At 40.9% G+C, this 12,947-nt stretch overlaps 1 protein-coding gene across 1 annotated transcript in view; it reads right to left on the reverse strand.

Moving 5' to 3' along the window:
* Positions 1 to 3,524: 3,524 nt before the first annotated feature.
* Positions 3,525 to 12,947, reverse strand: part of LOC115779591 (1-phosphatidylinositol 4,5-bisphosphate phosphodiesterase gamma-1-like) — a 58,544-nt gene continuing 49,121 nt past the window's right edge. The window contains exons 25-32 of the mRNA XM_030728344.1: positions 9,145 to 9,241; positions 8,832 to 9,056; positions 8,172 to 8,317; positions 7,332 to 7,446; positions 7,071 to 7,232; positions 6,782 to 6,870; positions 5,676 to 5,860; positions 3,525 to 3,585 (exon numbers count right to left, since the gene is read on the reverse strand). Of these exons, the coding sequence (XP_030584204.1) occupies positions 3,525 to 3,585; positions 5,676 to 5,860; positions 6,782 to 6,870; positions 7,071 to 7,232; positions 7,332 to 7,446; positions 8,172 to 8,317; positions 8,832 to 9,056; positions 9,145 to 9,241 (1,080 nt within the window). The remainder of the gene's footprint in view (positions 3,586 to 5,675; positions 5,861 to 6,781; positions 6,871 to 7,070; positions 7,233 to 7,331; positions 7,447 to 8,171; positions 8,318 to 8,831; positions 9,057 to 9,144; positions 9,242 to 12,947) is intronic.

The raw sequence follows: 12,947 nt of genomic DNA on the forward strand, positions 1-12,947 counted from the left end.
ATTCCACTTAAATCACATTTTTGATAGGATGTCTAATAAAATCTATATGTCTGGCCTTCATGTGATTCTCATATCCTAGTGTGCTCCTTAGTGGAACTGAAATTATGTAACTTCCCAGATATGAACTGCCTTTATGATCATAAATAAATGTATCAATATGTCATATAAAAGCTGTATAATCACTCTTTTCTGTGTTTTTGCTTTAAAACAGAAAGTACACACTGGTGACTACATGAAAGAGTTTTATTAAATGGAAACTTGCACATGATTTGCAATGCAGAGTAATAATACTGGACATTTAGCATAGGTAAAGAGAGAAAAACACAACTTGAGTCAAACCGCCTAATACACGATGGCTATAGGCCAAGACGATGACCTTTGCATAGAAGTCCCTAACCAGTGCAAGTGCAGCGTAGGGAGAAAGAGAGAGGTTTTTGTCTATGGGGACATTTAAAGGGAGCTCCAGGTACACAATATTAATTTCTACATAAAGTTATAGTATCTTCAATCTGAAGTCCACTAGCATTCTTGTAGTACGTTCTTTCATCTATTAAAACAGGATCTACACCTGTCTGATAAATAAAAGAAGTTATGTACAATGAGAAATCAGACAGGGGAGGGGATAAAGTAGCTACAGGGGTGGGTGGTTAGATATGAAGCCATGCAGTGGGTCTAATCAAAGCTGCTTTTGGCAAATCCAGGAACGGTTGGGCCACATCTGTTGATTAAAGCCAGATGATGGAAACTGATCCTGATCACATGGTTCAGAAATGAGGCATGAAATCAGAGCCGGCAGGTAAAAAGAGTGCTTTACTAGTTTTTTTGTTTCTTTTTGTTTGTTTGTTTTAGTGATAGCCCTTTATTTGTGTGTCCCTATAGAAGTGAACACATCTGAGCCCCTGTGCAGACATCCAGGGGAGCGCCCTCTTCTCCTGCCCCCTCCCCCGCTCACTGCTCTCTCGCCTCTCTGAAGGTAGTATAGATAAATTTAGAGCCCTTTGAAGAAGTATTAAAAAAAAACCTTCTCCATGTGGTTTGGTGAGGATTTGTTCATCCAGTTTGTGCTCTTCCCGGCAGAACAAGAAAGTCTATGACAGAAGCCCCCTCCACCTGGAGGCAGAGTTCAAGTGATCGCCCAAGGACTTGGTCTTGATTAGGAGGAACAGACTCGAGTCTTTAAATCCCTTTAAACCCATTTCATGAGTAGTAGTCTGAGCCAAATCAGCACGTTCCTCCAGATTGTTAGCAGTTTCCCTTAAAGGGAAACTATTCCAGTTGTAAAGAGAGCTCTAAGTTCTCCTTTTCTTCCTTAAATACTAGAGTAATTACACTCATCAAAGGCACATACAGGATACTTCCTTTTTGCTACGAGTGCCCACTGTTCCCTTTTTCCATCCAAGACAAATATTATTTTTTCATTCCTCACATTTGTGTAACCTGAGTTTTCTTCTCCCTTTTTATCCTGTTTTTCTTGGTAAAAACTGAAACACAGTAAGAGCAAATTTCAAGGGGAGGTTTGTAGGCTGTAAATTATTGTTTAAATTATACAACATCCATCTGAAAATGTCAGCTGGAAACAGATTTAGATTTTTGGAGGTTTGCAATTGGAAAACAACATGTTTATGGTCACTATTTGTATTTACTGCTGTCTTCCACATTGACTTACTTTACTTATTTGTATTGTACTGATTGTTTTTTCCTTTTTAAATGACAAAATTTTGGTCCAATAGCGAAAAATGTCTGTTCTCATAAATATTTCATTTTCAAACAGCTTCTTTTTCTTACCAGTGGTCCAAACCCCTCCAAATTTTCATTTCCATAGTGGATACCAGTAAGAAAGTATTAGAAAAATATTGCATTTTTGTTAAGCAATCTTCTTTTTCATGAAACCCGTCAAGTAAAGCACCAGTTTGCAATTAATGTGTTTCAGCCTTCAGTTCATGATTGTTTTCATAGCTTAGTTTTATGTCTTTTCAGTCCATGAGATGCTTGTGTTTACTTTTTCATTCTGCCCTCTGCACAGAAAGTTGCCATACTATCTCACATTTTATTGTGAAAGAACAAGTTTTTTTCTTTTAAATTCTAAATGGATTGCATTTCGCTGCTGTAGATAGCGTGCTCCGCCCCTATTCCAGGAAGCAGGTTTATCTAACAACTCTGAGTTGGTTAACCCTGAGATGAGGAAAACTTATCCAGAAAGAGTTAACATCAGCTGATTCACCGGGGTAACAGACTCTGTGAACTTGATCTGCTCATTGACAGCTTATCTTCAACAAACTCTGAGTTTCTCCCTGACTCCTCCCCTCCTGCTGCCCCTGAACCAGCTGACACTGATTCATTTCCTAAGACAGCACACAGCACAGCTAATTAAAATCCCCTGAAATCCCAGTTAGCCCTTAGTTTGCTACGTTTTGTATTTAACATGAGCACTTTTACAATCATTCAGTTGTCAATATATAAGGATACAGAGAGCAATAGTGTTGCAAATTTATTATCAGCTCAAAATCTAAAAATAAAACATGCACAAAAAAAAAAAAAATACAGTCTAAATTCTGTAGTCTTCATCTCTCTGTTTTCCCTGCTGTGGAAACATTTACTGTACATTACTGTGGCAATCACTGTTTACATAAAACTCATCTGACTAAAGATTTAGACACATAACACACTAATCAGTGATCAATGATTTGCCGCATTGTAATTGGTTACACTGCTGAAACATGTCTGTCACAGTTGGGAGGTTTTAAGGCTCTAAAAATGTATCTTAAAATGACTTTTTAAATGCAGCTCGCAGACAGTTCTGAACATTTCACGCTGAAATTTGTTCATCAATTGTCTGATTGATATTCATTCATTAAATGATGTCAAACACAGTTTTCTGTCTGAAATTCAGAGTCTGAAGCTCGATGCATTTTCCACCAAAAAAATCACCTAAATCTGTCTCAGTGGGTCTACCCAGATCCAAAAGTAGCCTATCATAATGGGTGAATAATATGGATGAATAATGAATAAGATTTAAAAATCAAATGTAAAATTAGGATTCCAGTTTCATTTAACAAAAATTCATGTTGGGTAAACAATGACCACAGTCAGTATAAAAAATTATATATCAAGCTTTTATTCGGTCTATAATGATGACAGATGACTCTTTTCTTCACTCCTGTTTTTAAAATAAATATCATGGTCAGCACTGACACGTGTTCATATTCCTCAGTTCACTGGATTAAAATGGAGACTCTGCCCTTTTAACTGTTGCTACGGTAAATCATAATATTGGACCTACACTGATGACGGTTTCCTTTCTCTACTCACACACTCGCACTTAAGTCAGGGTGAACTTACTCATTTAGGGAAATGAAAACTTAGAGTTGCTGATCTCAGAGCTAATCAATTCAGAGTTTATAATTAGACTCAGAGTTTGTTGAGTATGCTTCCTGGAATAGGGCCCTGCTCTTTCAGGCTGTCATCCCACAATATGTCAGGCACCATTTGAGTTGGAGTTTAGCGCTCTCTGGTGGAGGGGAGGATTAGCTGCGCTTTGCTGCCACCTGCTGCCTCAGCTTCTCCCTTCTCTTCTTCTCCATCAACCTGGGAGAGTGGGCAAGAAAAAAAACCAGCTTTTAGGCTGACACATTATGGTTCAGACATGGATTCAATTTACTCCTACATTAAAACCTCTTTCAGTGAATCTTTCCTTTACAGTGGATTTATACTTCTGTTAAATCTACACCATATATAGATCATAACCACAATCCCTTCTGAAACCCTACACAGTAACCTGACATGCACTTCCCTAGAAATGAAATTTACATGTCGCCATTGATGCAGCCTGCACAGGTAAGAATGCTGCTGCTACACTGATTCACTCTGCAAGTATAATTCAGGTGTTAGTGTGAGATTAGGTGAGGTAATGAGTAACTTCTCGGTAAACATTAGTAAGAACCGTTTCAGAAGTTTAAAGTCCATGTGACCATGTCCATGTCCATGTCCTTGGTTCACTGTCTGCAGAGGTGGGAAGTAACGAAGTACAAATACTTCGTTACTGTACTTAAGTAGATTTTTCAGGTATCTGTACTTTACTTGAGTATTTATTTTTATGAGTACTTTTTACTTTTACTCTCTACATTTTTAAACAAGTATCTGTACTTTCTACTTCTTACATTTTCAAACAGACTCGTTACTTTTTAACACGTCAGAGAGAAGTTCGCATTTCCGGTCAGTGCGCCGTCACACGTCAAAGGATCTGAGCCTAAACGGAGGCATAATAACAAGAGACAATCTTAATGGCGTATCCTCCATCACTGGGGCTTATCGGATACAAAGGGATTAAATACACAAACCTATATAATTAATGTCTCATTCATAGCGCTATAATCAGAGGTTACAGCGGGCCGGACCGAGTCCGTAAGTTTTGCTCGCGGGACATAAACAGCTTAGCTAGCGCTACTGAAGAGGAGCGAGCATAAAGGGAGTAACGTGTGGCAGGTAAATGCAGAGTTTCTAAATGCTGAATAAATATCAGCAAACACACAAAGTGCGTGCAGTTTGTCACACGGTGTGTCTGCTAGCTAAAAGAAGAGCTGCTGTATTTCAGGGAGAGAAAAGAGAGAGAAGTTCACTCAGAGATGGAGAAAGAGGACAGGAGAGGAAGAAGAGAGGTTAGAGTTAAAGGTAAGGACTGCAAAACAAACTGAGGTATGCTGACTTTGTGTAATTCAAAGATTATATGAAAATACTGAAGTTTAGTGTGTAATAAACAGGTTAGCTTGTACTGTATTTACAGTAAAGGTCTGTGTTGGTGCACAGAGGCTGTGTTCATGGTCAGAGTTACAGGTTACATTTCTACAGCCTGTATGCTGTCAGTGTAGGGGATGGAGATCAGCTCAGATAGCTGTGAAATACTGGGTTACATCTTTGTGAATTCAGTTCATCCACACAGAGCAGTAAACCTCAGAGCAGCAGCAGGTCAGCTGATCACAGCCTGCACACCAACATCATTTACTGGAGCTCACAATAGAAAGTTGTGATTCTTCTCCCCATGCAGAGCCACTACAGATGATCTTAGGATTCCTCCACCTTCTGAATCCCACTGTAACCCCTGAGTATCCTCATGTTTGTGTTTAGGTGGAGGCACAGTCACCCTCTACTATGGAGGACACAGAGATTAGAACTGTGTTTAAATTCCCTTTCACAGTTTGTGTCCTACACAACAGATTCAAGCTGAGTGCATTCATTAAAATTAAAATTTAGATTGGAATAACGTTTCTATTCTCATGTAATATATAATGATGTTCGGTTAGCTTTACACAAAAATATCAGGTAGAAACGTCCTCCAAAGAGCTACTTTTACTTTATTACTTTGAGTACATTTCAGAGCCTGTACTTTTTTACTTTACTTAAGTAGAGAAATTGACCCAGCACTTCGACTTTTACCAAAGTATTTTTTAAAACAAGTACTTGTACTTCTACTTAAGTACAGAATGTCAGTACTTTTGCCACGTATGACTGTCTGTCAGATTTGGATTGTGGCCTTATAGCTTATAGAGACCCTACAATCCTTATTTTTTTGTCTGCTGTTCCAGTGGTAGATACTGACATTAAATGTGACCAAAGTTTCAAATAATGAGGTTAGTGTCTGTACCACAGACTGTATATAAAAGTTGGATGTGGCCACCAACCTGCGGTTGCGAGCCTCCACCAGCTCACTCAGCTGGTCCTGAGCGGCTCGAAGCTCCTCCAGACTTTGCTGGTAGCTCAGGTCCGCTGAGCCGGACCTCTCCAGGAGAGAAATTTGGTTGGACAGCTCACTGGTTCGATCTCGCAACCGCTGGATGGATGTGTACATGTTCTCATCATCTTCCTCCTGTAGCCACGAGGTGGACAGAGAAATCAGCAGTTAAGCAACGGCCGATGTACGGTTTCATGCAAAACATAAAGACCTTATTTTCCTTGAGTAAATCGTTTAATGATATAATATTTAACAACGGGACTGGATACATGTGGATTTGCAATTAACGATTTTTGAAAATTTTAATGATTCAGTATTAATTCTTCCAATCAGTCTCTGCATTTGTGACTTTCTGTGTCCAGTTGATGTAAGATGTTGTGAGATATTTGTTTTGTGAAACTAGTGAATATGTGTACAAAAAAGGCTATTTTACATGCAACAGTAAACAGCAGCCCTGCTAACTGCAGATCCAGAAATCATGAAATATAATATTTGTTGATGCAATGTTATTTCTGGCTACTTGAGATACAGTGGTGAAAATCAAGTGATGAGTCTGTGGACTGTGGAATGATTTGCACATCAGACAGGCTCCTCCTCTTGCTGTTGTTAAGTCCCATTTAAAAATACACTTTTACTGCCGCGCCTTCGACCCAGTGTGAGATGTTGACTGTGTTAAATTACCTTCCTGTATTATTTTATTGTTTAACTTCTAATGTTCTTTTGTATTTCTTTGTCTTTTACCCTCTGACCTGTGTTTGGTGTGATTGCACAGCATGTTGTTCAGTTTTCAAAAGTGCTTTATAAATAACTGGTGTGGTATTCCACATCAACAGAACTTTGATTACAACTGGACTACAAATAGAAACCAAAAATCTTGCCCATTAGAAAAGAAGAAAACTTAATTTGGTAACAGTTTGTGAATCTATACAAAGGACAGATGAGAACATACATTTTATTTACTTTGTGCCTTCAGGTGACTGTTGTGTTGTTGGTGCTATAAAAATAAAACATTTTTTAATCCAGCCCTCAGCAGTACGCAGCTAAGGGAGTGCAAACCTTTGCATTGACGATCTCTATGTGAACCAGAAGTGATGCCAGCTCGAGCTCCTCACTGTAGCTATTTTTAAGAGGTACACTCCTGTAGCCTGTAAAACAGAACATTAAACCAATTCAATGCAATTCAGGCAGAAACATTACCACAAACACTGCAATCTGAAATAAATAATGGATATTCTTATTGGCCTGTGCCTCACTTTCAAATAAAATGACTGAAATGAGAGATTTCAGTTATGAACAATTGTCCAGTCATGATGTTGTGTTTGGGGACTTGGTTACATTTGCTCACCTGTTTTGAGCAGACGGACAGGGTAGGTTGCCTGTGCCAGGAAGTTAGGATCACTGAACATGTCCTCTTCATAGACAGTGAAGCGCAGAAAGGTGAAGGTGGGGTTGTGGATATCAAACACAAACTGCTTCTGCACCCACACAGGATTCAGACCGTTATCAGCTGGGAGGGTGGAGAAAAGCAGATGTTAACAGTTCAGTCTGTGCACATAAACTCCTGAAATGCTACGTTGTCGTTGCTGCTATGCAACAGTCGTCTTACCTACAACGTCTGTTTTGCACTTGCAGCTGTCGTAGTCAGCTCCACAGATTTCCACCTCTACAAAGGGACAGACAATGCTGCGGCCATTTTTAGGAAGATGGCGAGCTCCCAGCACCTGGGAAACACAGAGCAAGAATAAGCAAGAAAGTATAAACTTAAATGCATCTGTATTGCTCACAAATCAACTGAAATACAAATAAGCCCCCGAGCAGTCTAAACTACCATCAATATTTTAGTATCACTCACATTAATCATCAAGAATAAAAAAGTAAATTCTGTTTACCATTTTCGCAGCAAACCTGTAGATCAGACGGCCCTTAAAGGTCATGTGTCACACAAATGACTTCATGTGACAATTTGTTTACTTTCTAGCCAAAGAAACAGCATCATCTACATGAACTGATCTGCAAGGAGCTGCGGCTGAACTTGACTTTGTGACCTGTCTGAACTTAAGCTATGCTCACTTACTTTAATTGCGGTTAAAAGGACAAACAACGTGCAGTTGGTTTTTAGCTGTTTCTCACCTAGAGAGGAGCATGCCTGCTTTGCTTTCTTTCAAGATTAACTGTTTGTTTGCTCTATGATCAAACTGCTGCAAAATGACTGTAATAAATATATTCATGCCCAAAATGCTAACTTTGACTAATTTGAATAAAATTTTCATGTAATTTTGTTCATACTGTAAGTACAATGTAAAACATTAAATTGAATGGAATCTGGTCAAATGAAATTTACTTGATTGCTATCAATTCAGTTTATACCAAGCACATTTTTCTGATGTTATTGGTTGATGTTTATGAGGACAAAGAGTTTTTTTTTTTTTAGTGTAGTTATTCTGACCTGTAACTGGATGGTGATTGGCTCCACGTGCAACGTATCCTTGTCAAAAGGGTCAAAAGCGTCGTCCCTCATGATGTCAGGCTGGGGAACGTAGCCACTGCCTCCTCCAAGCATGAACAAAGCTTGGTTCAGCTGCATGGGTTTATCTACAAACAGACATGTGCTGAGCAAAACTTTATTTACTGTCATCATTACAAGCCAAACACTGACCCGCACCCTGCTTAGGACCCGAAGAATGATAGTGAAAAAATGAAAACTATTTCTAGGTTGTTAACAGGTTGAGTATATGGACATACTGTTACAGAGGTTATAGTTATTAATGTCTCCCCCTGGTGGCTACTGCTTTGTATTAGAGCAGAGTTCCTCAAATCCAGGCCTTGAGGTCCGGTGTCCTGCAGGTTTTAGATGTGTCCCTGATCCAACACACCTGAATCAAATGGCTGAATTACCTCCTCAGTATGCTGTCAAGTTCTCCAGAGTCCTGCTAATGACTTCTATATTTGACTCAGGTGTGTTGGATCAGGGACACATCTAAAACCTGCAGGACACCGGCCCTCGAGGCCTGGACTTGAGGATCCCTGTATTACTATCCATGCACGCTCTCTTGGACTCACTCTGCGGACAGAAAGGTTCCCTTTAGTAATGCATTCACACACTGACCTGGGGTCTGGAAATTGAGTGCAACCAGCTGGGAGCCACAGAGCCACATTGGTAGGGGGTCATAGTTGGATGAGTCCAGCCTCTGTCCTCTGGGATAAATCCTGGAAAGCTGACGGCGGTTGTACTGCAAAAAGCGTTTCCCTCGGCCACGAGTCGCAAACTTCTCTGCCTTCGTCTCCGGGAAGGACGACATATCCCGGTAACATGCTCGCTCCGTCCCAATCTCTGCAAATTAAAGAGGAAGTGAGACATGAGAGTGCGCACAGCAACAGTCTTAAAAAGATGAAAGAAATGAGGGGACATTGATCCTTACTGTCCTCGTTGAAGGGGACAGGTCTGCAGTAAACCACGAGATCAGACAGCTCTACTGCAATCTTCTTCCTTCTCTCCATCTGTTTCTCCTCCTGCATCTGTACCATAAAAGTATGAACATTGATTAAACATATTGACACTTTTTCTTCTGCAAATGTTTTTCAGGCCTTAGGCAGAACATGACAACTGCAGCATGGCATCATGGTCCATGCACATGCTCTGAGCTCGTTATGTGAAACTCAACACCCAACATTATAACAGCATATATCTGAGAGGAAATGAGGAAAAACACAATTTTGAAGTATGGAGTTTCCCTATTTGACAAAGGTGTCACCTATAAAACTTTGTAGATTCACACGCTAGCTGAGATTATTCCTGGTGGTGTGGTTACAGAATGTACCCACGTATGACCCACAAATCTCAAAACAACTTAAACTGACAGCAACTTCCAAGTAATTTCCCCATGTATTATTCTGTAAAGTAAACAGTAGATTGGGAAATAGATCCAGGCATCCTGTTGAAGCAAGTTCAACATAGCCATAGCCAACATAGCCATTTCTCTCTGTTTGCTGGGTTGACAAAACTGAAAACCCAGTCAGAAATAACGGGTATTGTGACAGTGGTTATCACCTTTCTGTTAATGCAGGCTCCGTGTGCCTTCACATAAAAGGGGCATTTAATGCATTATTTGGTAAGTGGTCTTATATAGTACTTTTCTACACTCTACACTCAAAGTGCTTTATACAGCATGTCTCATTCACCCATTCATACAAGCACTTTCTATGCCTAAGTGCTTTCAATCTAACATTCACGCAATCACACTTCAATGAACGCATCAGGAGCAACTCAGGGTCCGGTATCTTGCTCAAAGATACTATGGCATGCAGACTGGAGCAGCCAGGGATCAAACCACCAACCTTCCAATTAATAGATGACCTGCTCTACCTCCTGAGCCACAGCTACCCACTTGCCTCTTCAGCACAAAATGGATCAGTTGAGCATCACCTATTCCAATCAGACACACTATAGGTAGAACGGGTGACAGAGATCTATAAAGAATATAAAAACAACAGCAAATGCATTTTGCACTTTAGGTGCAAATACAACAAGAGTAATGATGCACAAAACTGTGTGTGCAGGTTCTCAGTCATACAGGTCATGCTAGTCTCAAGAGCTTGAAAAAGAAAAAAGTGAGTGAGCTGTCCCACCAGAGAGGAGAGGACAACAGATCTGCTGTATTCAAACGTTAAGGATGCATACAGCTCCTTCTCTTCCCCTCGCTCGGCAGTTCAGATCACAACCTGGCTTACCTTACCCCCAGCTATACCCCTCTAGTCAGGAGACAACCTGTGACCATGAGGTCGGTGAGGAGATGATCAGAGGATGGTTTTGTGGCTCTGCAGGGCTGTTTTGAGGTGGCTCACAAAATTAATCACAGACAACATAAATTTCTGCACTGACTCTATAATTCAAGAGGAGATGTTAAGTGTTATCCAAACAACAAGCTATGGGTAACCAAGGACATCAAAACAGTCCTCAACAGAAGAAGAGGGCCTTCAGGGCTGGCAACAGGCAGGAGGTGATACAAGAGTAATACAAGAGGAAGAGGTAATACAAGAGGAAACTGGAGTAGAAACTCCAGCAGGATAACATGAGGGAGGTCTGGAGTGACATGTAGACTATCACTGGTTTATGGCCAACCAACAGTAGAGGAGTTGAAAGCAGTGTGGAGTTAATCAATGTATTAAATCTGTTCTTTAACAGGTCTGACTCTGTGGCTGCGGCTTACCCCTCCACTGACCTTTTTCCCTTGTACTTGTAGCAACTAGCCACCCCTCCTTCTCTCACTCCCCCTCCTCACAGTCCCTCAACTTCCTATGACAGCCCATTTCACCCCAGCCTCCAGACTCTCGGCACTCACTCACAATCAAGACACTTCCACTCCTCCCACTCCAGTCACCTTTATTGCTGACTAAATCAAGGGGACAGCTAATGAGACTCTACTCAGGCAAGGCCCTGATGGCATGAGCCCCAAAGTTCTCAAAATTTGTGCTTCCTCAGCTTTGTGAAGTGTTCCATCACATCTTCAGGATGAGCCTGATTCTGCAAAGGGTTCCCATTCTGTGGAAGTGGTCATGCCTCATGTCTGTACCTGTGGCTTAATGACTACAGATCCACGGCACTGACATCACATATCATGAAGACCCTGGAGAGACTAAGCCCAGACTAAATCGCCTCCAGTTTGCCTACGAGCCCGAACAGGGAGCTCTCTACCTGGTCAACTGTTTCCATACCCAACTGGACAAGTCAGCAGGCACAGTGAGAATCATGTTTTTTGACTTCTCCAGTGCATTCAGCATCATCAGGTCGGCTCTATTGGGTGATAAGTTGTCAGTGATGCGGGTGACCTGGAGAGACCACAGTATGCATGTCTGCAGCACTGTATCGGACAACATGGTCAGAAATACAGGAGCTCTGCCCTGCTCCTGTGTTGCTGACCACAACACAGGAGCCCTATCTCCTGTCCTATCTCCCCTTCTCTTCACCCTATACACCACAGACTTCAGCTACTGCACAGAGAGCTGCCACCTTCATAAGTTTTCTGATGACTCTGCAGTAATGGGATATATCGTCGCAGACATGAGAAGAACAAGAAACCCAGTGACCATCCATAGGCTCTTTGTTGAGACAGTAAGTAGAGGATTACACTGGTGTTCATATTGACATATTGTGCTTGTAGCTTCATTCCAGCACTATAAGACAGACTTGGTAGCATTAGGACCAAGCACAGAAGCATTTCTACATCACCAGCTGAATACATGCAAAGTCCCGTCACAATGCAACACTCACAGTTTGCGCTGCTATAACTTTACAGATGGGCTTCATTTGATGGTGTTCGTGTGGCACAGCTCAACTGTTTGAATATATAAAATGTTTTCCTTCAGCAAAGAATCTTCATAACACTTAAAGCATACTGTAAATAAAAGGAACAGTGAGAATGTGATGCTTCCAGGCGATTTTAAAGTGAAACTCTGAACATATGCTTTGGAGCAAGTTCAGCATAATTTACTGTGGTGATCTAACCAGGTAAAGAGAAATCCACGTTTGTGAGTTTAAGCTCGACATACCTCACCAACCCATTAATCTCTCAGCCTTGATGTGTATCACCGCTCAAGTAATTAGGTGGGGTCAGTAAAACAGAACTGCTAAGCTCACCACAGGCTCAGACCCATAAATGCAGATTTTTCCATTTCATATAATTTTGTGCTTTATGATCATAAAAGTGACGATAAGTCAGTTTGATAAATGATGTAAATTGGTGCACAATCAACCAATCCAATCAAGAATAAAGATAAAACAAATCATTTTTTACAGACATCCAAAAAAAACATTTACACTCAATTGTACTTAAACAGTCATAGAGGCACCGAACGGTTATAACATTATGACCACGTAAAGATGAAGTGAATAACACTGATAACTTCATCCTGATAACTGTTAGTGGGTGGGATATGTGAGGGAGCAAATGAACATTTTGTCCTTAAAGTCGATGTGTTAGAAGCAGGAATAATGAACAAGCATAAGGATTTGAGCGAGTTTGACAAGGACCAGACTGTGATGGCTAGATGAAGTGCAGCTGCAACTGCAGCACTTGTGGGGGGTGTTCCCAGCCTGCAGTGGTCAGTATCTATCAAAAGTACTCCAAGGAAGGAAGACTCGTGAACCAGCAACATGGTCATGGGCAGCCAAGGCTCACTAATACACATGGGGGAGCAAAAGTTCATGTTGCTTCTGATAGAAAAG

This window comes from Archocentrus centrarchus, chromosome 4 (genome assembly GCF_007364275.1).
Source record: "Archocentrus centrarchus isolate MPI-CPG fArcCen1 chromosome 4, fArcCen1, whole genome shotgun sequence".
Classification (NCBI taxonomy): domain Eukaryota; kingdom Metazoa; phylum Chordata; class Actinopteri; order Cichliformes; family Cichlidae; genus Archocentrus; species Archocentrus centrarchus.